Source organism: Symphodus melops, assembly GCF_947650265.1.
Source record: "Symphodus melops genome assembly, chromosome: 1".
Lineage (NCBI taxonomy): Eukaryota > Metazoa > Chordata > Actinopteri > Labriformes > Labridae > Symphodus > Symphodus melops.
The window spans coordinates 42725786-42751602 of NC_136691.1; the positions used below are offsets into that span (position 1 = coordinate 42725786).

A 25817-nucleotide genomic window follows, 5' to 3' on the forward strand; every position below is an offset into this window, starting at 1 on the left:
CCCTCAGAGGGATTGTTGGCACTGCTCGTCTGTGCTTCTGTCTGTCTGTGTCTGTGTGTGTGTGTGTGTGTGTGTGTGTGTGTGTGTGTGTGTGTGTGTATGTGTGTAAGAGGGGGGAGTGGGTATTTGAGTGTAAGAATCCATCATCAGGAAGAGGGCATAGGCCTTGGCTGTGAGGACATTTATCTAACATCTCTGCCTTTCACATCAGAGCCCATTCAGTACAACCCGTCTGCGTTCGGCTTTCAAAAGACATCACAGAGAGAAACACTCAGCTGCTTTACAGGTCAAACTGCTCGCACTGAGCATTTAGACTAACAAAGCTGCACATGTCATTTCATTCTCTATTCCTCTTGTAAAAAGAAAAAAAAAATACATTGGCTTTTGGTTTTCTAATGATTTTGAATTCCTATCCTGGTCAGAAAGTTCTGTAGTTGTCCCCTTTTAATGTGTTCATGACAATGAAAGGAAATTGTCACCGTAGTTTGTTTTGACTAGTGGTCAAAACTGCGATACATTTATGCTGAGGTGTTCTGTTTATCTGCGTGGGAGTTGTTATTTGGCAATTCCTCATAAATGAGAGTAAGCAAGATCCTGCCTGGATGGACCTCTTTTCTTTCTCCTGCATACAATACTTCAATCCACCAACTGAAAGAAAAAGCTTTCTTTTAGAATAAGAGTTGCTAATAAGTCCAGGCCTTTTTTCCTCTATTATCTGACTTAATTTACCAGCGTTAATAAGTCAGCTGCTTTTAAATGCAGTTCTTCTGTGTCTAAGATAGGTGGGTGGTCCCCCTGGTTTGACCCTTTTTGCCAGAAGCTTGCTCCTAAAGGGGCCCAGCTGAGCACCCTCATCTGCCTCCTTTCCTCCTCTTTTCCTTTGTCGCACATCCAAACTCAGCTGTCACAGTCTGTCCCCGTAAAGATGATTAAAGCAGCCCGATCTGCTCTCCTCATGTCTTTCACACGTGTGTTTCACCTGCACCTTGTTCCTCGGGCTGAGAAAGTGAGCAACAGTATCAGAGCGACAACAGGCGCTGAGCCCCCCCGCCAGACGAGACGGAGTCAAAGGCAAAGGAAGGGAGGGGGGTATTTGAGTGGAATGAGTGGAGGTAGAAAACTGCAGTGACAGCAGAATGAATAAATTGAAAAAGTCTCTCATTGTAAATTGTCTATCGCTCGTGACAAACGATCTGATAGGCGAGCGGTCCCGGTTTCCGACGCTTCCGTCCCAATAGAGCTGTGAATAACTGGTCTATCTCCACACTGCTTAGCACTGGCCCCATACTTAATAATTCATACAGTGTGAAATATTTTCCCCGGTACAGATATGCCAAAGAGCTGCCGCCAGCAGGCAGAGGGGCGTGGGGGGGGAGGGGGGGTCCCTGTGGTGCTAATTTGGGGGATGGTGACGTGCATAGTTTTCTGAGGGGGCTCTCGTTTAGAGGAGACGCCTCAGACACATTTGCTCTCTTGTACGCTCAGTCTGAAATGCACCAAGTGCATATGACATTTAACTCTCAGCTGATCTGCCTGCAACCAGGAACAGAGAAGGAAAATATGTTTCCATCTAAGCTGACTGAACACTGTTAGAAGAGACTGTGGGGACAAAGAGGCTGTAAACCTGCTAAGTAGTTTTTGCTGTATGCGTCTTGAGTGTTGTGATAACAGGTTGTCTTTGGACACCTGGTTCATGTCTCCATTTTCCATAAGCAGACTTCTCCTGCCTCAGGCTCCTACAGGAGCTCAGAGCAACTCTCGCACCCTGACCTTATTGTCCCCCTGGTTCAAAGTGCTTAGCTCACACAGCCTTATTCTCCACAGCTTTACTGGCCTTTATAAAAGTGTGTGCACTCTTGAGTTTCTCTGTAATATTGTCAAGGCCATGTGGGTCATTTTTGTGTGTGATGTTGCTGTGTGGTGCAGCTCGTTCCACTGCGCAGTCCTGTACAAACTGGGTTTTATGGTTCGCATTCAGGCCCTGATACCAATTATGCAAACTATTAAAAATTTAAGGAGGACAGTCTTTTATAATTTAATCCTAAAGTAATAGATTCTATTAAAAATGCATGAGAGGGGCTTTATAGATGGAGCTAGAATTAGTGTCTATCAAAGACTCCAGTCAAGGATGCAGGGGGAATGGGCGGCAGGAGTGCTGCTATTGCCTCATTATTCAAATAGGATATGATTACCATAGAGCAGAAGTTCCCTCAGAGCTGCAGCAGAGCTCGCTGGCCACTGAGATCATACACAGGAGCAGTCTTTGTGACTCCTTCGCAGGTGGATCTCCCCTTTTCTGCTGAAATGAAACTGATTTAGGGTTTCCTGTTTCAACTTCACCAAACAGGATTCAAAGTGACATGTGATTTGTTGTGGTTTAAAGCATTCTGCCGCTGAAACGCCCTTTGTCTTCTCCAGTTTCTCCTCCCTGGTGTTTCACTCAGGATTGTTTAGTCTTGTCCTTGCTGAAAGCATGTCGAAGGTGTTCAAGCATGAAAACAGGAAGCCTGCAGAGCTCTAACTTAATGGCTCAAGCAGCAAGCAAGCAGCAGACCTTTTACTGGCCTCTGTACTCCCTGGTTTACCCCACAGAGCTTCCTGCACAGGTGGAAAGCAGGAGGAAGACTCAACTCGAGTAAATGTGCTCTTTTCAACAAAGCAACCACATTTGCACTCTTTTGTATTTTATCCTACACTGGCAGGGGAGCTAAACAGTTTTTCTGCATCACAGGTTTTATGGAGAACTGATAGCAAGTGAATTTCCTTCTGTTGTCATTCTCTCTTGCTTCAATAATTACAGGTGCAGCGATTGAGATACCCAAACAGCCTGTGAAAAGGCTCTGTGCTTATTAATGTGCTGAAAGAAGTGGATTGTCAAAGCCAATAAAAATTGGAACCTCATGAAGCTTATATGGATTTGAAGTTGTGCCTGGGAGGTAAATTCCTTGGCTTTTTGATGAAATGGTTGCATGTTTATGGAATAAATCCAACAGGCTTAATCGATCAGCTCCGTGGAAAGGTCAAGAGGAGAAGCTGTGGTGTTTGAAGTGCTTATTCCATGGAGGAGCGCCAGAAATGTGACACCTCCTTATGAGTGGGTGGTGGCAGGCAGATTAGTGACGGACAGGGTGGCCCAGGGGCATGATTTAGGGAGATTCAGCTCTAAATACCCTGTGTATATCAGAGAGAGAGAGAGAGAGAGAGAGAGGGAAATCGTAACCTGCCTTCCCCCAATCCCCTATTTTCAACAGAAAAGCATATTAGTAGATTAAAAAGAAAATATTTTAGAAAAAAAAGAAGCAGGGGGGAAACAAGGGGGTCCCAGCTGGCGGTTAAGGGTGAACAAAAGTTTATTGGTTTTAACCTTCTGTCCAAGCTTTCGGTTAAATGTTGCTTGAAGTCAGCGGTCGGTTTCATCTCTCTGCTCACTAATCTAATCTGGAGTGGGTGGCTACGGGCAGCATCTGTGCTCTGAGTTGAAATCGGGCTTTCTCTCATGCCTAATCCTCTATCCAGGGATCACTCAGTAGGGTGAAGACAATTACCAGCCTGCTTTCTCATGCTAATGGAATCTCTAACTAGATCTTAGAGAAAGAGGAAAAAATAGATGAAGGAAGAAGAGAAGCAGGGACAATGGTGCAGAAAGATGACCCAACTAAAATGGGTTTTTAGATTACTGTTTAATTATTGATAGAGACCCAGTTGTAAGACCTAAGGTCAGGATTTGGAGAGCATTTTCTGAAAAGGAAGATAGATTATCAGGTTATTCTGGTGTGTGTGTGTGTGTGTGTGTGTGTGTGTGCGCTTGTTGTGTGAGGAAGTTGCTGAGACAGGCCCTGATGTCACCCACATATCAGCAGCTGTGTGCTCCACATAGTCTGCCTTTCACCTTTTTATCACCTGCCTCCAGCAAGGTGTCTGGAGTGGTTTTAAATTGCATTAATATGCAGGAATTTATAGATTGCCTCCCTTGGCATTTCTGCAGTGAGGGGAAGAGAGTATTACAGTCTTCGTCTGCACTAATTACTGGGTCTTGGCAGTCTTACCTGTCTCTTGTGAAGGACAAACCAAGGCACCAAGCAGTAACACACAGAGCAGAAGGAGCTCATTTTCTGGGGAGTCTTCCGAAAGTCTGCGGGGGAATTTTTAACCTGATGTCTTTAATGCGTTGGGAGCTTTGACAACCATAAAATATCACTACTAGCAACATCAATAAACTTAATGACTATGTCCAACTTCAAGCCAGTAGCTAACAGGCTTTGCACCTGATTCCAGTGACAGTCGGATGTTCCCTCATACTGTTGTTGAACGTACCAACATATATCTTCTGTTAATCCTGCCAGAAACTCAAATGGACTGTCTCCTGGTGTGTCAGCACATCGAAAAATCATGACAGCTCATGAGTAAATCTTACGGCAATCGTGTTTGCTTTGAAGAGTATCTAAGCCCAGAAACAGAAAGACAGTCTTGTAAAATAAATCACTGGCATAACCAAATGAATTTAAGAAGAATGAATTGAGTTTGTTTTCATTATTTCTCAATCATTGAGCTGTGACACCAAGGACCTTGCCAGCGAAAAAACAAGAGCTCAATGCTTTAACACTTTCAATGAAGCTCTCCCCCCGTCAGATTTGTTCTCAAACTCTGCAAGCCGTAACTCTCCATCCTTGATGTAGGTTTCTGCGGTTTCTGTTTGTCTGCCGGCCTGTCAGAGAAACTTCTTGGATTGCTGCTGCAAGAACATCTTGCTGCTGTTTGTGCCATCTGTGCCTTTAGCCAGCAGGTGATTACCAACCGCAGCCTCACCTCCCACTCTGTCCAATTGGATTGGGACTGCTGGCATGGCCAGGGCTGGCTTTCAGAAGGAGCAGGATGACAACAGCTGGATAGCACACATTATGGAGTGAAGGGAAAGGCTGAAATGAGGAAGAAAAATATGTGCAGAAAAAAAGCCTACTTCCTCTCCTTAGCCATCTTAGCTGTGAGCACTTGTGTCATCCTCTCTTTTCTAGTCCTTAATATCCAGCAGAGCAAAAATGGCTTTGTCACACTTCAGATATATCAAATGAGATCAGTGTCAACATTTCAACGGTGCACCGTTTGATTGCCTTGTGGGCTCCACAACACTCTAATGTTATGCATGGCTGAATATTGGATCCATGACACCCTCCAGTGACAGACAGTGGAGCTGTCCTTTGGACCAGGAGAATTGGGGTCACCTTAGGCCCTGCAGAGAGTGCTGTTTGGAGTCTGCGAATGAGAGAAGAAATCACATTGTTTGAATTTAATTATTTTCCATTGATTTATTGAACAGCCATTAATAATCATACATTTCCAGACAGGGCCCTTTTGTGTGAATGTATTCTCCCTCTCGCTCTCGTTTTTTTCGGTCTTTTCTCTCGCCTGCTCACTCCATTTCATCATAAACTGACATAAGAATTTCTTTGAAGTTCAGGAGCCAAGCTGAGGAATGACAGCACAACAAACAATGAACAAAACACAAAAAGACAATGAACACTGTTTGAATATTCAAGTGAGCCTCCGTAGGACGGGTAGAGGGAGAAAAAGAGCCCTTGTTTTATTGTTGTTGTGTTAAGCCGTGAATGGACCTGTCTGGGACAATAAAGGATTGTGTCACATTGGGATAAGAAATTGTGCAATATCAACAATGCTTTACAAATGGTGTGTAATAAGGTTTACTCAGAAAATATAAATCCAAGCATGAAAACTGAGAAAGCATGGCTCATTTTTTGCTGAATTTAGGTTTGGGGGTTTGATTTATGTATGAACGTCTTGGCTGCAAGGTGAGATTGCATTTGTGGCAGAAATCATTAAAAGTATAATTTTTCTGGAGAGATATTCAGTTTATAATGCATCCAGATTTCTGCGAAATTAACAGCAGCCCTCTGGTGTATCTGTGATCAACAGTCTGGTGTTAAAAAAAAAAAAAAAAAAACTCTGCAGCTTCTCTCCACATCTGTTCAATATGTCACAACATTCACAGGGTTTCAGAGTGAAAGTGGTTTGAGATGACAAGCGACGCTGCTGCCTTACAAAACAACACAACAAAGGGCTGAGGCAATAAGAGGAGAAGCGGATGTGTTTCCCCTGTGGTTTGTCTGACAATCTTAAGCCATGCTCTCATTGCTCAAAGTCCCTGGCTGGCATCAGCAGGAGCACTGAGGCTCAGTGATGTTGCAAGAGCACCTTGGTTTGTAGTGAGCTGCAAACAAGCTGATTTTACCAAGGGGACTCTCTCAGCAGCACAAAGGCTTCTGTTAGGTTTCAGACTGAAGATTACTCTTAAAAAAAAAAAAAAAAAACACACACACACACACAAATAAAACAAAATTTAAACATCTGAATCAAAGATACAAGGCCATAAGTCATTTATGATGTGAGCTTGCTTGTCTTTTCCTCTTCTGCTGCAGTACAATTACAATTAATTAATTACAATCTATGCAGGCCTTACGTTTGCTGCTAATGTCTTGAAATAAGATGTTAATCGGGACTTTTCAGGTTGATGTGGTTTAAATGAAGTGTATGTAAAGTAGAAATTAGACGAGTGCTCTTGGTAAGATAGAAGCTTTTGCTATAGTTTATACACTGTGTTGAATCCTTCTAATTTAGTTTAATGCTGGTAAATCTTACCCATCTTAAAGTTACAAGAAATTACATTTTTTAGCCTTTATAATATTCACTTGCTCTTTTCACACCACCATTTTTTGCAAACATAGCTGATTCTAAAACCTTATTGGTTATAATTTGATTTAATTGTTCTCAGTTTTACTTTTTATTTTAGACTTTTAATTTTTAGAGTGTCCTCTCTACTATTTTCTAGTACCTATATATGTTTCTTACATTCTTGCCATCTTCCTTGCACAAACGTTCATTACTTCTTTTCACTCAGGGCTTATGTATTTACATTTCACAAGAGATCAACTGAGGTCAAGGTTATGTTTATTGGGGCTTGTATAGTTCTGTATGCCTCTTTAAATCTGAACACACAGTGTAGTATAAAATTGGTCCTTTAGTTAAACCTACCAAAAGCATCACATGTAATATTCCTGAGAATATCTGTCTCTGGCTGTTTCCCAGATCTGCTGTGGAAGATGCATAGTGTGCGAGCTTGGGTTGCAATGATTTGGAGCACAAAGTAAATAATGAGGCTTGCATTTTACTCTCAGAATGCTGCTCAGGCAGCGGCTGAAGAAATAAAGTTTAATTAATTGTAATGTTTTAAATTTTTCATTGGACCTTCTACAGATCTCATGTATTTGTAACACATCCTGCCAAACTGAGTTCTGTTAGGAGGATCAAGTCAGAGCTGCCACTTTATGAATTTTGAATCATCATCATTCATTTTATTCATCCTCATTTACTCCAGTCTTTGTATTTTCCACATTTTGACTGTGGCTGCTGCGTGTCAGAATGGCTCAGTGCCTCATGAGCACCACATTTACCATTAATGAAACCTAGCCCCTCACAGAGATGCAGCAGTTGGCTGTGAAGTCAATTAGTCGTCGTTGCTATTACAGGGTTGACATTAGCCTAGGCAGGCGTGTTTTGATTAGAGATGACAGACGACTCGCTGCTATTGGATTGCCAGACATTCCTCACCCTTCATCCCCTGGGTGAAGCTATTGAAGCTGACTGGAATATGGAAAGCTAACAGCTGAGTGTTTTTTTGCCAAGATGCCCTTCATCTGCAGAAAAAACCTCTTATAAATATGACTGCATGGCAGACGTGGCTGTATAAGCCCCAATAACAGTGACACGCTGCATCGTATATACAGTATAAGAATCAGCTGCCAATATGTTATTCCAGCACTGTATATTATGGCAGTAAATCCTAAACTGTAGGCTTTTACAAACAATGGCCTTTTGTTGTGCAGGTTATTTATTGTGCTAGTGTGAGGTTGTGCAGAGCATCCAGGGGCTGGTATTGTTGGGGAATCAGTGGCCCTTGTTTGTGGAGCTGGGAGGGTTTGCTAACAATGCCTTTTTTATGTCCCGCAGTGCGTGCATGTGACAAATGTCTCCTCACAATTTTTGTTTGTGTGTTGTTTTGTTGTTGGTGGGCTTGTGTGGGTGTTGATCTGGGTCGGTGTATAACCCTCTCATTGTGTTCTACGTCCACATAGACCTGTTGTTCATCAGGTGTGTGTGTGTGTGTGTGTGTGTGTGTGTGTGTGTGTGTGTGTGTGTGTGTGTGTGTGTGTGTGTGTGTGTGTGTGTGTGTGTGTGTGTGTGTGTGTGTGTGTGTGTGTGTGTGTGTGTGTGTGTGTGTGTGTGTGTGTGTGTGTGTGTGTGTGTGTGTGTGTGTGTGTGTGTGTGTGTGTGTGTGTGTGTGTGTGTGTGTGTGTGTGTGTGTGTGTGTGTGTGTGTGGCCAGTGTTCAGTAAGAGTGCAAATTATTTAGTGCAGCTGTGTGGAAAGTGGCGAGCTGAAGGGCTTTAATGCCAGTCCTTCCTAATGGAGCCTTTCACTCTGCCTCCATTCATGTGACGGTATGGTGACGGAGGAGGGGGGGTTGTGTGTGCAGGGATTAAGAGGGTAGAGGCAGTGCCTTGTTAAAGAAAAAGAAAGGGTTTGAGTGTGTCGATTGGATTAACTTGTTTGGGCTTATTAAGAGGAGAGACACAGCAGCTTGTTAAAAGCACTGCATGGGGCGTCCCACAGAGAGGCTGCAGGGTCACCATTCAATTAGGCTGAAGCCCCGCCCCTGCCCATTGTAGCGACTGTCTGCCAGGCTCCAGGACCACGACTGGTCCTGCACAGGGAGGGGGAGTTTCACTGGAGACTCTTTAAAAGCTTGAAGATTGATTTTTCTATTTAAAGAAGGATAATATTAGCCAGGGCTGCTTTAGTCCAACACCAGAGTTTTAAATATACTAAAATAACACTTTATCTGACTGCTGTGGTACTGAACAGATTTTGTTTAATTCAAAGCATATTAAACTTTGCCAAGACAAATATGATTTAACTGGCAAAATCAGACACTGTCTTATCAAACATTAATCAATCAAGATTTTAAATCTGGACAAACGTTCAAACTTTTCTTTTGCTTCTTCCACAGAATCATTTCTTTTCGTAACAAAGAGCATTATGTTATATTATACTATCAGCTACCTCTCTGTCTTCAACCTGAAACATTTGCAGCTCAAAACACAGTCAAACACCCCGTTTATTCACCCATGACCACCCTGTTCCATCCCGCACTTGGCAGGCTGCTTATCTGCACAGACAGCTCTGGGCGCGGGAAGCCATCTCCTCTGATCTCCTGTGCAGTTTAAGAACCTTTTAACTCAGAAATAGCCCTCTGCCGAGCCCACCACCTCTTGATTCCGGCTTATTCCCTCATCTCGTGGGACTGATCTTCCGCCCCCATCACAAACCCTGCAGCAGCGTTAGCAGAACGGGAAAAAGCTGATAGACATCCTGGCTTTTGAGATATCCCCACACTGGTGTAATAGGAGTACTAAGAGTGGATTTGATGAGTGAGTGAAGTACAGGTGGGTTTTCTAGCAGTGTATGTAGAGCAGTGTGTGTGATTTTTTTCCCTGCAACCTTTCTCAGGGAATGACCTGGGCATGATGGGCTACTCCAGGGCAGCTGGATGATGGGTTATAGGGGTTTTAGTTGGGAGATAATTTCCTGCAGCTGATAGACATCTGCTAAGTAGTACAATAAGCTAATAGGAGGAGACGAGGGGGGAAAGGAAGACATGACAAACAAGCCAAAGACTTGCTCCTTCTGCCTTGCTCTTAAAGGCAATAATAGGAGAAAATTGGTTCTCAAAATTGAATTGGAAAAAAAGTGGGTCTCTTTCAGCCAAGTATAATGCCTCAGAATACATTTGCTCAGCAGCAAATGGAGAAAAATGGAGGGTAGTTAGACGATTGTCTTTCATTTCAGAGAGGGGAAAACTGTGGAGGTATCCCCTCCGTTAAGACCAGCTTTTAGTCTCAATCTCCTCCATGTGTCCCGCTCCTCTCTCTGAACCACTATCTCTTAACAAATGGGCTGTGAGGACGGGCTGGTTGTGAAATTAGTATCCTTACAGAGAGGACACAGAGAAAGGATTATGTGAATAGCCCATAATGAGCTCAAAGTGCCAGTGTGTTTGGGCCAGGCTTGCCTGTGTGAGAGAGGAAATGGTACTGCAAGCGACCTTTTTTCACTCAAGCACCTGGCGAGAAATAGAGTGGCCCCTCTCTCCCATCTGCAGTGTGCGTGCGTGTGTGTCCGTGTGTGTGTGTTAGAGTTAACAAGACGAGTGTAAAGATTTAATTTACAACATTAAATGGGAGAAGTACTTTTTTTAAACACCATCAAGGTTGTGCTAAAAGTGTTGTGTGCTGCCTCTTACTGGTTTTAAAAATACACACTGACTTAACATGTAAAGTGTGTTATACAAGCCTCAGGGTTTGAGGTCAAATTTAATGTCTTTTATTCAAAAAAGCTTTTATTGAGTGAAGGATTGAATTCTTTGCAGTATGATGCCTTTCCTTGGAACACCTGCTTCTAATCTTTAAGCATCCAAACCAGGGAATTCATTCCATCTTAATTACAGGCTGTAAACTGGTTCGTATTTGTCAATGATGCTTCAATACTTCTTTTGTCAATAGTTTTAATCAGGTTAGGCTTTACCAGCGAGAAATCCTTTTTATTTGTGACAAACAGAGGAATAGAACAGTGGCAGTAAACTTCAATCTATTGTTCTGATTTGAAAAGCTGTGATCTGTGCAAAGAGGACTGTAAAACTTTATACAAATGTCCCTGTTATTGTAGCTGTTATATTATTTTATAAGCATTTAAAATGGTGATATCAACAATTCTCCAAGTCCATTCAAAAAGTGGACGTACATGGTAAGAAAAAGGACTCAATTATTCCATAGATGATGTATATTACAATGTCAGATTATTTAGCTTGATCTGAAAAGTAGGTTGTTTAGTTCATGAAGTCAATCTAGAATAAACCTTATTTATTCAATTTAACCCCTCTTACTTTAAAATCATGGTTTTCAACCTTGAGCAAATTGTCGCAGCAACATTGAGTCACTTAATAAAGGTTGTTTTGATTGAATGCTTCTGTTATTGGCCTAATATTTTGATGTGTTTCACTGGTGATCTATATTTTCTTTACCCTGTAAATGAGCTTTATGGACAGCCATTAATTCATCTGCTAATCATTGTAATTGCTTTCTTTCACATAAAGAATGATAATCTATGCAGCTAAGTAATGGACTGATGGCAGGTGGCTAAATGTTCATTTAGTGATTCACTGAGAAAATAAATAACGGCGGACAAGCCTGCGACAGGCACATGAAAAATCATTTTTCAATAATCGTCTCCGCATCATGGCAGGAGACGCTGGCGCTGACAGCACAGATGAAATATTTGCCTCTGCTCTTTGTTTTAATATGGGAGGAGACCAACCCAGATGGAAACGATAGTGTTTCATATCGATGCATTTTGGATGAAAAACTCAGCCAGAGCAAAGACTGAGGCTACAATGTGCTTTGGGCTTTTCTGTATTACACTCAGTACAGTAAGAAAACCTTTTTCCTGTAAATGAACTGCAGAGGTGGGAATCTGGATCTTTATAAAACATTTTGGGCCTAAATGTTTTGCTTTAGCTGTTATCATATGGCTCATAATCCAAGTTGAAGAGTTTGTAATCAGTCATCATTGTGCTTTGTGACACTGCTATGTTTCTGATGAATGATACCCTCCATGCTGCTCGATTGCTGAGGGTTCTTGTTGAGGGAGCTGAGGGTTTTCTCTGTAGTGCGTCGTGTGTTTCCACTGAGGCTCTGATGGGCTTTTTGAGAGGAAACTAGCAGCACTGCCTCCGTCTTCCTGACTGAAGGTGGCTGTGGGGAAAAGTGGGAGTGCAGAGCTGGAGATTTATGGCCTAGAGGGAGATTGATTAGTGCCGTCACTAGCCCTGATGTACGGTTGGCAGTCCCCCCCCAACCCATTGCACCTACACATATGCAACTATACACTTCAACACACAGCTACACACACACATCCAAACATACGGCTCAGTCCCCACAGGCCTCTCCTGACAGTCCCCCAGAGCTGTTGCATGTTAAGTTGCAGCAGACAGACTGCTGTTTTCTCAGCATTACCATTTTCTTCTCTGTCCAGAGATAACGCCATCAATCACCACATACACACTGCTGCCCTGGAAGGAATGTGTCTGAGTGCTGCTGCGCTCTGTGTGAGCCTGTGTGTTTGTTTTGAGGACGCTTTCATAGACAGGAGATGCGGTCGAATGACCGTGTGGATGTGCTGCGTGAAGCTGCAGAGTGACTGACCCTGGACTGTGCTCTGAAACCGTGTCAACTGGTGCAGGTGTGTGTTTATCATTCAGCACACAGAGCTGAGACGCAGGCAGCTGTAGGCGTACTTCCCCAATTAAATCCTGAGTGAAAAAGCCAGACCATCCAGCCCAAAGCCAACTCCTGCAGGCTAACCGGACATGACTGGGTTTTGACCCCCGGATCAACTTGTTTTACTCACTGTGTGTTCTTTTCTGTTTTGATGCAGGTTGGCCGCAGAACTCCCCCGGCTGTAGTACCGTGCCCACCTCGCCATGCTGGCCTGTCTGCAGAGGAGGCAAAATCCTCCACCCCAGCACCCGCTGTGTGCCAGCAAGACCCTGGAGCCTCCACAGGTCCTCGGACGAAAATGTAAATATACAGAATTATGGGCAACTATGGAGGTTTGGAGTTCAAAAAGTGAAGAAAAGATTGACTGTTAACCACACCAGTGAATAAGTTAAATGAAAATAGACTATCTGTTTCCTGTTGTTTGTTACTGAGTTTCATTGGCTGTGAACTTTGGATTGCCAGGTTGTCTGGCTGCTCCTTGTGAGGCCTGTTTAGCTGTGCTGATTGTGCAGTCGTGGCAACAGGGCTGCACAGACACTGTTTAACGTGCCTCACTGGCCCCGGGTGACCCTCAGGGTCTGTAAACATTTACTGTGTCTGGTCCTGGCTGTGCTGGCCGCCTGTAAAGCATGACAACTGCTCTGTTTGCTCTCTGAGCACCTCCCTCTGTCCACTCACAAAACAGTGTAAAGGGACAGAGATGAGCCAAGGCTCAAATGTTCCACATCCTTATAAACTAGTTCGAACCAGTTCAGGGATTAAAGATAGTAGAAGCAGTTGGGCATCTGGAATGTGAATTTCTCCCTAATTTTTTTTTTGAAGCTTTTGGATAAGCCATTTTACATCAACTATTTGTTCTGCTTATTTAATGCTCCTTGAGTTTTTAGCAGCCTTTGTTTATGTTGCAGCCTACACGCTACCTCAAGCGGATTTAAAAGGAGTAGAGACTGAGAGCAGGGGAACACTAACCTACAATACAAGTTTATACCTCAGCTTACAGAGGCTTAGTGAGTATAGAAGCTTCTGTGCTTCTTCTTCATATTAGACATAGCACCAGAAAGACTTAAAAAACTCTCTGATAGGTGAAGAAATAAAGCATTCACTGGCCAATTAACTCTTTATTCAGCACAAAATCACTTACCAGTCGTATCCTACACAGGGAACTAAAGTTCTCCACAAGACGGCACCTTAAATCGGAATCTGTTTTGCTGATCTGTATCGGTATTTTTGTGGCGCTGTCATGTGTAAAACTGAGAGTAAAAAGATACTTCAGTGCATTGAGAAAGTGGCCCCTGCTTATTTGAGTGGGATTCAACTTGACTAAGAGATTTTAGGTGAAATCAAAGCAAAGAAAAAGAGGAACTGCGTAAAATAGAATTTAAAAAGATGGAGAAGAAAGATGGATGGAGGGGAGTCCTGAACAGTCTTAATTGATTCCAGCCCTCCAATTTTGCAGGATTAGTCAACTTCCCCTCAGCGTCTTTTTGTTGAGGAGCTGCAAGTGAGGGTCAGGCCTCAAATCAATAGAAAACAAGAGCAGTCTCCAGTCCTCCCTTTGCCCTCCCCCCCACCCCACGCACACACACACACACACACACACACACACACACGCACACACACACGCACACGCACACACGCACACACACACATGGTCACTCTCTTTTCCTCCACCTGTTAAACCCTTTGATTGAAAGACTACCACAGCACCTGACTTGAGGTCCATAATGAGGATGTTTGAACATAATAGCTTCCTTTCTGTCTTTGGAGCGGGAGGGAGGGAGGGAGGGAAGCAAGTGTTGGATTTCCACCACTGTGTAGCTCTTGGCTTCAACAAGGTGATTGTTCATTCTTGCCCAGAAGGGGTGCACAGAAGCAGACAGTGGGTCTAGCTGAATAAGTGGGCACACTCGGGTCACCATGCAGAGCAGATCCCTGTGATTGATTGTTTTGTAGCCCAGTTTGTGCCAACATGTAGGGAGGGTTTGTGGGTAAGGTGGCCTGGGCTCTTGACAGGAGGCCGAATATCAGAATACATCCCTCAAAGAGCCGGAGAGTGAAAGCACAGGATGGGGATTACCTGGCGTTGAGGTAGAGGTAAGATGTATCATTTGCATCTGCTGTCTTTTTCGCAGAACTGTGTGTGTGTGTGTGTGTGTGCATGTGTGTGTGTGTGTGTGTGTGTGTGTGTGTGTGTGTGTGTGTGTGTGTGTGCATGTACTGTATGTGTGTGTGTGTGTGCATGTGTGTGGAGATGAGAGGGCAAGAAGGGATTTTAGAGAAAGCCCCTGAATGCAGATGCCGAGTGGCTGCACAGTTCATTGATGCGACTCCCATTAAAAATCCCTCATACCCTCAATAAAAAAGGACTTAACTGGCTCTACCATCAGCTGGAAGCGTTCAGATCGGCTTGCCAGACAATCAATTTCCCCCAAGCGCACAGAGCTTAGCGGGAGAAACGGGAGGCGGAGAGCGGGATGTTTCCATTATCACAGCCCCGCTCTGTGTCTGGACTCGGGGCGGGGGGGGGGGGGGGTTACTGTAGAGCTGGGAGTGCAGGAGTAGAGAAAGGAGGGAGGTGGGAGGTGGGGAAAGACAGACAAGTTGAAAAGCAGAAAGGCAGACAGAGAAGCTGGCTTTTCAAAAAGCCATTGACCGCCTGCCCTTAAAAATATCATATTGGATTAGCCTCACAGAGACGGCCTTTTGATATTTTTTTCTCTTGCCGTAGAATTAAAAGGAGTGCGAAGCATTACTTGAATTATAAATCATAGCCACTTGCTTTCTCTGCGCCCAAATTCCGCGCGTATGTGGCTGCGCCAGCCCCTGTCATTTTTAATTAAATCCCCCCCTTATGGGTGACATTTGTAGCATGCCCACCCTCCCCTCCTCATCTCTTCACCACTGCCCTAGATGGAGACATGAAAGGCAGAGATGGCAGAGGAGCCATGGTCTCTGATCCTGCTGTGCCCCAGAGAGAGGTTCCCCATCCAAACAGATGAGAGTGAAGGGACCTGCGAGGGGAGCGGGTGAATAGATGCCAATGACCCTGGCCACACTCGGCAGTGTCCTTCCTCTCTGTCTGTCCCTCTCCTTGATTGTTCTGTGGGTCCAAGGAGCAGAGAGAGAGCATAACAGTCCTGCTCCTGGAGGGGGGAAGGGGGTGCACCAGTCCAGTGATGAGTAACACTGAGATACCTGGACAGGAGGCCAAGTAGTCCCCACTACCACCACCACCAGTGTCTCCTCACTGGCCCATACAGCAATTACTCAGCCACATGTCAGCTAGAGACTAACAGGTCCAGAATCCTTCAATTTACTGCTTGCTGAGGAGGTCTCTTTCCCCAAATAATATGTTTTCAGATTACAGCACATTTTCATTTGTTCACTCATTACTTCGCCAAAATTACATTTTCTGATAATTCAATCATTAAACTGGGAGGGCACCATGTGTTCTTTATTTAGATCCATTGGAGGTTCTGCCATTATTACCACTCAGCTCAATAGTACTCTGATATCTGCCCTATAATTCGATCAGATCTTTGGCTTACTTTTACCATAATCTCATGGCAGCTATTTCCTTCTAAGGTCACACGGAGGACGAAGGGTTCAATTGTTATTATGATGGTGAAATCCTGGTTGTAAGTCATTACAACATAGGATATTTTACAATAAGTACTATTAACACAGAATTGCTACTAAAAATCTCTAGGGGCGAAACACAATATTTCAAGGTAAAACAACACATGTATCAACCTATTTGCTTCTTACTCAGAACTTCCACCAAATAAATGTGCACTGCCGCTCATTTGCTGCTCCGGCTCTGTGGTCCGTCCACATGCACAGGCTGCGTTCTCAGAGCGCAGCAAAGAGCAGCATCGTCAGCTGGAGTTCCAAGAAAAGGGAGTTAAAATAATCTGTATGTTTTGCTGTTGTTTCCTTGTCTGACTTCCTGTCCTTTTTTTGCGCTGTGCACTGGCATCCGGGAAAAATAGAAGCCTTCCGTTTCTTCTGTAGAGGGCTCCAGACTGCCAGAGATATGACCCAGCTGAGACCGGTGGAAGCACACACATTGAATAAAGTCAAAATCTTATAGTTCTGCTGCTGTGGCGGAGCGGAGACGATCAAACAAGCATCTTGTGGAATTTAGTAGTTAGACAGCAGCTGATGCAAGCATTAAACCATTTTGCCGGGTACAAATACCTATCCTATGAAATCATCTTCCAGCCACTTCCTAGCTAATGGTACTATTATCTAGGATTTGACTGAGCGGTAATGTTGGCCGTGGTCTGACCTATAGCTTACGGGTTATCAAACACGTTGTTCTAAAATTAAATTGAGTCCAAAACAGATCTTGTAGTGTTCCAGGCAGAGTGTGTCCTCAAAGAAGACAGGGTGCAGTCTTTAAAATGTTGATTTGATCTAGTAACCTGGTGTGAAGGTCCAAAACTAGTCTCTAAATGAGACTTGTAACAACACACACACACACCTACAGCTGTAACCCTCTGCGACACCACCCAGGAGGCCTGTGGTGCCAATCAGCCAGGCGCAGATGAAATGTTCCCAGAAGGCATGATATCCCAGGTTCATGCTGTGTCAGGCCTGGTTCAGCCCTCCTCCAGCTTGATGGACAGAGACAACCTGGCCGTGTCACAAAGAGCCTAAGGACATGACACAGAGGTTCACTTGGGGATTGTAGTTTTCCTAATAGCCCTGTGCCTGTGTGGGAAGAGCTGCCAGATCCATTAGTTTGATTTGCTTTTAGCAGCTTCTCTTCCTACAAACCACACAGCTTCTATGAAAGAGGAATATGCTCAGGTAATGACCTCCAGCCACCTCTCCTCCACTGTTGTGCGAGCCGCTGTGAGACATAACAGGGGAATTAGCCAGCCATATCAAATTGCAGCAGGTTACTCCGCCGTCTGTTATGTAGGGGGAAAAAACTGGGGGCAGCTGAATATTTAAAAGTGGTCACCACTAGCAGCAGAAATAACAACCTTCCCCCTGATTGCCTCGGTGCCCTGGAGGTGGGGGGGGGGGGGGCATAAAGTGGAACTGGGGAAAAAGAGCTGAGACAGAGTGAGTGAGGGAGAATCTGCATGCACTTGACCTTTTCCTTCTGATTGAACAGCCTCGTTTCCACCTCCCCATTTGGAATTCCACTGAGTGCCCACAGAGATTGTCATTATTCCTCCATCTGCAGCGGGAAATCAGAGGTCAGGAGGTATTTTTTATCGTGAAAGGTGATTGACAGCTATCCATGGCCTGCCCTTCTCCTTGGTGCCTGCTTAGGCCGTCTCCTTTTGGGGATCGCTCGGTCTTCATAGCTACATGAAAAGTGTCATCACACTTTCATCATATTCTGTATTGCAAATCCAGAGCATTAGAAGAGTTTTACTTTATATCGGGGGGGGACAGCCTTGTGATATTGGTAGTATTCGTCATACGAAAGGCTCCTCTGTCAGGTTGGCGTCTCAGCGCTGGCATATACAGGATCATTTCCGGCTGCTGGCATCCCACAGTGCCATGCCTTCCCTCTGCACTCTACCTTCTGCTGTGAACACAGGGGGCCATGCAATCTTATTGCCTCGGGAGGTTGAGCTTGAGGAAAAGGGGCTCTGCTTCAGTATTTGGTCACAGCGGGACTTGGGTTGAATAACAGGTTCCTGCTTCCAAAGCCTCCGAGTTGGCATTTGGGCTTCCCAGGTGCAAGGCAGTGACGTCCTCTGTCTTTGCCTGCCAGCGAACGGGGGTAAGTTGGGGCCTGTCCTACCTCAATGTGGAGCTCGCCACAGGCTGACCATGAAGGGGTGGTCAGGAGGTGCCGCACATAACTGGCACAGTGAGAATATTTCTGTTTCGTCTCTTTATCCAAACTGAAGAGTCCAAATGTTGGCTCCAAACTACAATTGTATTCAAAGTGTGTCAAATCTTTGAGAAACAACTTGTATTTTCTAAACTTATAATAGATAATGATACGTTGTTTTTCAAGAATTGAGGCTTTCAAACTATTAATTTATTGAAATGCAATGAATTGCAGAATTGTCACTGTACATTTTGATTAATCATATTTCTACATGTTTAATATTCCATTTGTTTTGCATTTCAAAACTTTAAATCTATTAATAATGTGAGGCAATTCTTAGTGTGTGTTCTGATTGGCGAATAAAATAAATGCAGAGGAAAGCACTTCATCAGGTAGGAGACAGCTTCAAAGTAAAAAAAAAAAAAAAAAAAAGGAGTGCATGTACAAAAAGGATCGCTGAAGTCTAGTGGTACCAGGTTAATGTGACAGGCTTCTCCCTTTTTAGGAGTTCCAGTTGAATTTCTTTTTTCTGTGTGAATAACTCAGTTAAGGTAAAAGAAAAAGATCGTCTCAATAACTGTTGTTTATTATTCTTTTACTTCATATTGAATGCTGTCTTAAACCAAGATGATGGTATTTGGTCAATCTACAACATAAACTCAACAGCAGGGAACTTGCTACAACTAAAAACAATTCTGTCCTTAATCCAATTGCTATTACCACATTAATGCTAACAGCCCTAATAAGTATACACAAGGTTTTGTTTCATTTATTCCATTTAAAATCATTGGCTTTATTGTTGTCTACCTTCTACTGCAGCTCTTTGGTTAGTTAACTATTCAAGCTGCTCCAGCCTTTCCACCATAATTGAGATCAACAAGGGAGACAATTGTAACACATTATTTTTTTCTGTCTCAAAGATCCTGTTACATGAAGTGTTAAAAAATGATAGTTGTGTTTTGGTCCAAGTCAGTCATGAACTTTCACTAATTATGATACTGTCTCTGATTTTCAGCCCTCTCTAATAGAGCAGAGGGTTTGGACAGGAAAGCATTGGAGTGCAAAGTGACCACAGCACATTGTTGAAATAACCCCTCCTCCGGGACATTTTCTGTGGTTTGTAAGAGCCTTCTTCACATTGTTTGGTTTCATGGTCATTTTAGGCTTGAGAACCGGCAAATGGAATTTGCTTGGTCATAAGCTCTGAGTTCTGTGTTATTTTGCTGACCTCTGGCTTCCAGTTACATCCCTGGTTTCTTTTTCTTTAAACAGATTTCACAGCTATTTCTAACATTGACCCTGTTGTAAAAGCAGTCCAACAGAAGGATAAAAAGTCATAATTAAAACACATGACACATTTCAGTTTTAACCAAAGTGCTGCTTTTAAATCATTGCTGCTGAAACTCCATTGGGATCTTTTTCATCTGTCTAAAAATCTCTCCTCTCCTCTCCTCTCCCCTCCTCTCCTCTCCTCTCCTCTCCTCTCCCCTCCTCTCCTCTCGTTGGCATGTATACTGTAGCCGCCTGCCTTGTTGTCTGTGTGGTGTTAAATATTAATTGGGAATCAGTGGAGAACTTGTCTCCTAAATGATAGAACAGAAGGGCCCAGGCTTGCCTCGGGCAGCCTGCAGGCGCCTTTCTTCTTCCATTTACCTGCAGGCCTGCGCACCAGCACTTCCTCTGGTTTGACAGGCCTGCTCGGGCGCCTCCAGCCCCCACCACCCCATCTCTCCCCCACTCTCTCTGCCTTTCTTCCACCTCTGCTCGCTGCTCTGGTTCCTTTTCTTATCTTTGAATGTGCTTACAATCTCTACCTCTGGGGTCCTTTACTCTGTGCGTGTACGCGCGTGCCTGCGCGTGTGTGTGTGTGTGTGTGTGTGTGTGTGTGTGTGTGTGTGTGTGTGTGTGTGTGTGTGTGTGTGTGTGTGTGTGTGTGTGTGTGTGTGTGTGTGTGTGTGTGTGTGTGTGTGTGTGTGTGTGTGTGTGTGTGTGTGTGTGTGTGTGTGTGTGTGTGTGTGTGTGTGTGTGTGTGTGTGTGTGTGTGTGTGTTGTTGTCTGTTTGAGTTTGTGTGCTACGTGCTCTCGGCTGTACATGCAGCCCTTTGAGAAAATAGTGGCAGAGTGTGGCATATTCTCTTAAAGACAGCACAGAGAGGGTGAGACATGAATGTTTCAGGTCAGGATTTCAGCTTGTTGTGTTTCTGTGTCCCTGCTCTCTTCTCTGCTTCATCACTGCTTTATTCTCTGTTACTTGGTGTTTTCCCATAACCAGCCTCACAGTATCTTTCTCATGTGAGTCGTCTTTTGTTCCTCTCTATCAGCTGTGTCATCTCGAGAGGTGTACCGAGACAAAACAACCAGCACTGGCTGTTTCTGGCTGCACTTGCTGGTTTTAACTTGTGGATGACCCTTTTGGACTTGCATATTAAAGCTGCAGTCTTGTTTTGGAAATCAAACCAGTCCAACCTCTTGTTGTTTTGCCTCTGTGTGTTTTTGCACTGGAGCACAGCTTTTCACAGGGTTCACCGGGGGTGTTTCATGGAGTAGTGGGGCTTAATGTAAAATGGAAAACCCTAGAGAGGGAGGGAAGGGCAACAGAGAGGAGGGGATGTAACTGGACGAGGGTAGCGGGGATGGGGGATGAATTTGATGCCATAGGAATGAGTTCACAGGCTTGTGAGCACAGGCCTAATCGCACATGACAATATCGGCTGGTGTGCCAGTCGCAACGTATAACCGCCCTGCTGCTTGTGCTGACTCGGGGTATTTGCTGATAAAGCTCTGCTTTCTAGACCATGCTGTATGCACAATGAGGGTGGCCCGGGCAGGCCTGAGGGCTGGATAATCATAGGCAGCCCACAAACTGGGGAGCAAGATCCCCCCCATCCATACAGAGCATGGACGCAACTAAGCCCTTTGGCCAGTCTTGATTATTAAACAGAGAGCAGTTTGTGATGAATATAGTTATTTTTTACATTTATTATCTATCATGCTGCACATAAATTATTTGAAAGGGAAGCTTCTAGTGAAACTGGTGCCTGAAATGAGGTCTTGGCTATATGCACAGATTGAAATTATTCAGGGTTTAAGTGTTGTCTATTGAACGCCCTCTTTTTTCATTCTTTTCTGTCATGGTAACAAACATGGAGGTTGCTCTTTTGTTTGGTGGTTTTGTTTCTGGAGTGCATCATGTTGTGTGAGGTACACATGTTGTCCCAGTTTCTGTATTTGTTTGGTGCACTATTGTCCCACAAAAGGACCAACGTGGCTGCTGGCCTGCATTCCTCGGTGGCTCAAAGAGCTACACACTGATGTTGTTACTGCTGGACAGTCCCCTCCATCATCAGGGATTTACACATGTTTTTGTTTTCTTACATCTTTTTGTTGCGCTACTTATTACTTTTAATGACAAGAACAGAGCATATTAACAACATTTCTAAAAAATGTGTCAGGATAGCCAGAAAGTCTATTCTGTAGTCCAGTGGTGTCCAAACTTTTTTTCTTGCGGGCCAAAATTGTCGCGTTAGAATCGCTCACGGGCCACAGGTTTTTTTTTTTTAGGTTTTTTTTTAAATATTGGAAGGAACTTTTTGTATTTTGACCTCTTCAAAATTATTCAATAATATACATAATTTTTTGGAAAGAATAGTCAGGCATTTATAGGTCTCCCTCGCTAACATGAAAAAGAAAAAAAAGAACGAAATATGCCATCTGGGGCCAAAATCTTCTGATTCTTCGATTTGAAGAAAAAATCCACTTAAGGGCCACAAATGGCCCCCGGGCCGCACTTTGGACACCCCTGTTGTAGTCCAAGGACATGCATTTCCTAAACATATGAAAAATCCACGACTTTATCATAATGGTATCTTATTGTCTTTCAAAATGCTTTCAGGGTTAATGTTTTAATGTTAAGGTAATGTTTTAATTCAGAGGCAGTAGGTCTGCTCTGGTACTGTCAGTCGTGTTAATGGGGCAGGAATGCAGGATGAGCACTTTCCCACGCTGTTAGTTTTCTTCTGCCGGCTGCAATTGAGACAAGGCTCTGGGCCGGCGAGGCTCTGCTAATGCAGCCAGAGTGCAGACAAATGGAAAGTGACACTTGTGTGTGTAGAATGGTATTTGTGGTGACGCTTTGACTACAGATAATAAAGTGTTCGCCCTGAGGTGATTTCGCCCGGCGAGCACCCCAGATGAAACTCACTTACTCAGAGAGGGAGACAGAAAAGACAGAGAGGGGAGAAGAGGAGATGGAGGGAAGAGGAAGAGACGGCAACATGAGCGATGGGGAGACAGATGGGGGGAGGGGGGAAGCAAAAATTAAGATGCAGTCAAAGTGAAAATGAAAGTGTTTGTAATTTAAGTTGATTAGAGGATGCAGAAGTTAGAGATTAATGTCAGTTTCATTGTGTATAACATGAATTCCCCTGTTTTGGAGGTGACAATTGACGTTTAGCATTGTGTTAAAGGAAACTGATGCCATGTTAAAATGGAGAATAAAATGTCTAGCTCGACTGTTTTTAACAGGAAAAAGGCACGTGTTTGTTTCTGTTTGGGTATCATTGCCAGGCCATGTGCACAGAGGACTCCTTCAGGATCAATCAATTCTCAGTAATTTCCCCTACAGCCCATAAAAGCCAGGTCTGTCTGGAAGGAGCACGAGGTTGCCACATCAAACCAGCTAATTAATTTTCATGGCTGATTCAGTAACATCTGGCTTTAGAGATAAATTCTAACGAGAAAATGTAAACATGACAGTGTCCTGCTGGTGCAATATTTCACAAGGGAGGAAGCCTTTATAAAAGTAACCTAATTAGCTGTTTTTGGTCTTACACATTGTGCACCAACATGTTTAACACAAATATGAAACCATAAATGATTCTAATACTCACAGACAGACACAGAGATTAAATAAAAACAAAAAAAGGATCTTGTTTTCTTCTGCTATTTCACAGTGTAAACGGTACCTGTGGACTATATTTTTGTCTCGGTGAACTGTATTAACCGCACGCTTGCAGCTCCTCTCTGCAGGCTCACTTAATGACCTCTTGCTGCAGTCTGTGTGAGGAGGCCACAATTAGGCTCTCCATTTGGAATTTCTTCCATCTGCTGGTGCAGGAAATAGGTTGATTAAAAATTAGATCAGGTTTAAGGAAATTAAAGATTGCATTTGGAAATTTTGTTCAATAATAATAACCCCCCCCCTCTCTTTTAATGATTAATCCACTTTTTTGTCATGGGGCCATGTTTGTGTGCCCACAAGAGATCAGTGTGTGCAGGTTGCTTGAACACTCTTATTATACCCTGCTATTTGCTGGCAGGTGAAACGCTCAGTGTGTGATGATTGCAGTATGGCAAACATGGATGAAAAGTATTACATGGTACATGAGAGAGGAGTAAGGTAAAGAAAACTTTTTCCACTGTCTCACTATATACATTAGTTCGATGATTACGATGACACAACCAGCTGCAGATTCAGACGGCTCTATCCTCTGAGAAATCGCTGGAGTTTGATTTCTATCTTTGTAATTATAGATAGCAAAGGCCTGCCAAATAATTGCTTTGATTTTTTTCTCTGTGGTGCACAGAAAATCAACCTTGAGATGAACAGAGAGAGACAAGTGTTCCTAAAAATGTCTTTTCTGATATCAGGCAAGCAGCAGGGTTTCCTTCCTTGTCACGTGCACTTGAATTGATTAGCACTCTGGCTGAGGGCACATTCAACATCTCTGCCCCCTGCAAGGCTGCTCTACCCTGTTGATCACTGGCTCATACATGTGCTTCCTCTGCTCCCGTGCTCCTCAGGAAGCTCCTGCAGGGCTCCAAGGCTTTGATTGACTGGCGGCCAAGTCCACAGGACGCCTCTATTATTATCAACTCTACCTCTGCAGAGGGTGGGTGGGTTGGGGGGGCTACATCCAGGGGGTCTGGCCCACAGCCCCTGCTTTGTGTGCCCGATAGTCAATTAAAGGCAGCGCACTGCCGGAGACGAGTGGGATGCAGGGTTAATTGCAGAGGACCAAACAGCTGGCTCTATCAGGGCCCATTGTGTTTGCAGCAGTTGTCACGGCAATTGAGGCCCGGCTGTAATCGCTGACTAATCAGCCTGGTGCCAGATGACACCTCCATTAGCACAAGGCAGGTATTGTTCAGGACGTGGAGCCCCCCCCTGCCTGCCTGTCCTTTTACAGCAAGCTAATGGAGGTGGGGAGAGGATGTCATAGACCCTGATCCTATCTGCTGTGAGCCGAACAATAGCTGCAGGTCAAGGGTTTCTCCATGGAACAATACCCTTTGAATCTGTCTTTTCTCGGCTGCAACACACTCGACAGGTCAAACTTTTTCCATCATCAATTTTTCTTTTATAAAGAAATGAGGGCTTTATTAGCGGTAAAATATGAATCTGAATAGCTTCATTAAAATGACCAAAGCGGCCATAAGTTTCGGAATGTGGTATGAGAATGTAAAAATATGAGGCGTCCTGCTGCTTTAGTGGGCATAAAACACAAAAAACATAAATTCTCTGCCTAGCTGATTTCCCACAGTTTGCTGTTTACCAATCAGTGTGGTTCTCCTCAAGGTTGTTGCCAGTTCAAACATGTTTTTTAATTTACTACTGTGGCCTAATGCTTGCCCATGGTATTCATTTTGGATATCTGTAAATAATATAACAAAGACTACAGTATAAACCCTTTAAGTGTCATGAGATAACATCTGTAGGGATTTAGTCTTCTCAAACAAATGATTGATTGATTGCTCATTTAAAGCTCCTGGAGTTTTAGCTGATTATGAAACACACTGAAATCAGCACTTACAGCTCTTCATGACCTACTAAAGCAAATCAAAACGGCAGTGACAAGTATTACAACATATACTCAATAAACTTACATCTTAAAACCCTGCCAAAGGGTTAATGCCAGACGAGCCTTTAAAAAAAACAAAAAAAAAAAACAGTTTCCATGGCAAAGAGTTTCGATGAGTTTTATCCATTTGACTGTCTAAAAAAAGCAGGATGAAATTTGTTCTAAAGCTACTGTGGGGAGTTTCTAAGTTGTTAAAAACTGACTGACATTGTACCTCTTGCTAAGCTAACAAGAGCATCAGAGTTTAATTCTTTCCTGTTCTGATGCCTCAAACTGCTGCCGTGAAAAAGTGGGTAGCTCAACATTTTCTGTGGTCAAGATTTTCAATAAGTGAATGTGACTGAAAGACAATAGGATTTTTTTTTTTTTTGGTGTAGTAATGAGATAAGATGTACTGCTTTGTCCACACAGGGCACCAAAATCGAACAGAACCTTTAACCTGGAATCCCATATCAAATCTTTTAGAAACTTCACTATAGAAGGGATATAACATTTGTAGTTGATATAATTTATGGGCTGTAAAAATCTGAACAGTTGCCCGGTAATGTCTTCTCAGCTGACACATATATAACAGTGATTGTCCCTTTGTACTGGACTTTAGTTGACCCTGTTGTGTGTCTCATCTTTATCACAAACACATCTGTTTGTTTGACCAAAATTGATCTGCACGATATAAACTCTATGTTCTGGGAAAAGTTCATTGGGGTTCAAACAAATGGTGTTCTCCCTTCATTTAAACAAGTACAATCTT

The 25817-nt window shown here is 43.6% G+C and overlaps 1 protein-coding gene across 1 annotated transcript in view; it reads left to right on the top strand.

The window, feature by feature from the left end:
- Nucleotides 1–25817, top strand: part of fam222aa (family with sequence similarity 222 member Aa) — a 45725-nt gene that overhangs the window by 11989 nt on the left and 7919 nt on the right. Inside the window, exon 2 of the mRNA XM_079343352.1 lies at nt 12561–12703. Coding sequence (XP_079199478.1) covers nt 12607–12703 — 97 coding nt within the window. The 5' untranslated portion in view covers nt 12561–12606. The remainder of the gene's footprint in view (nt 1–12560; nt 12704–25817) is intronic.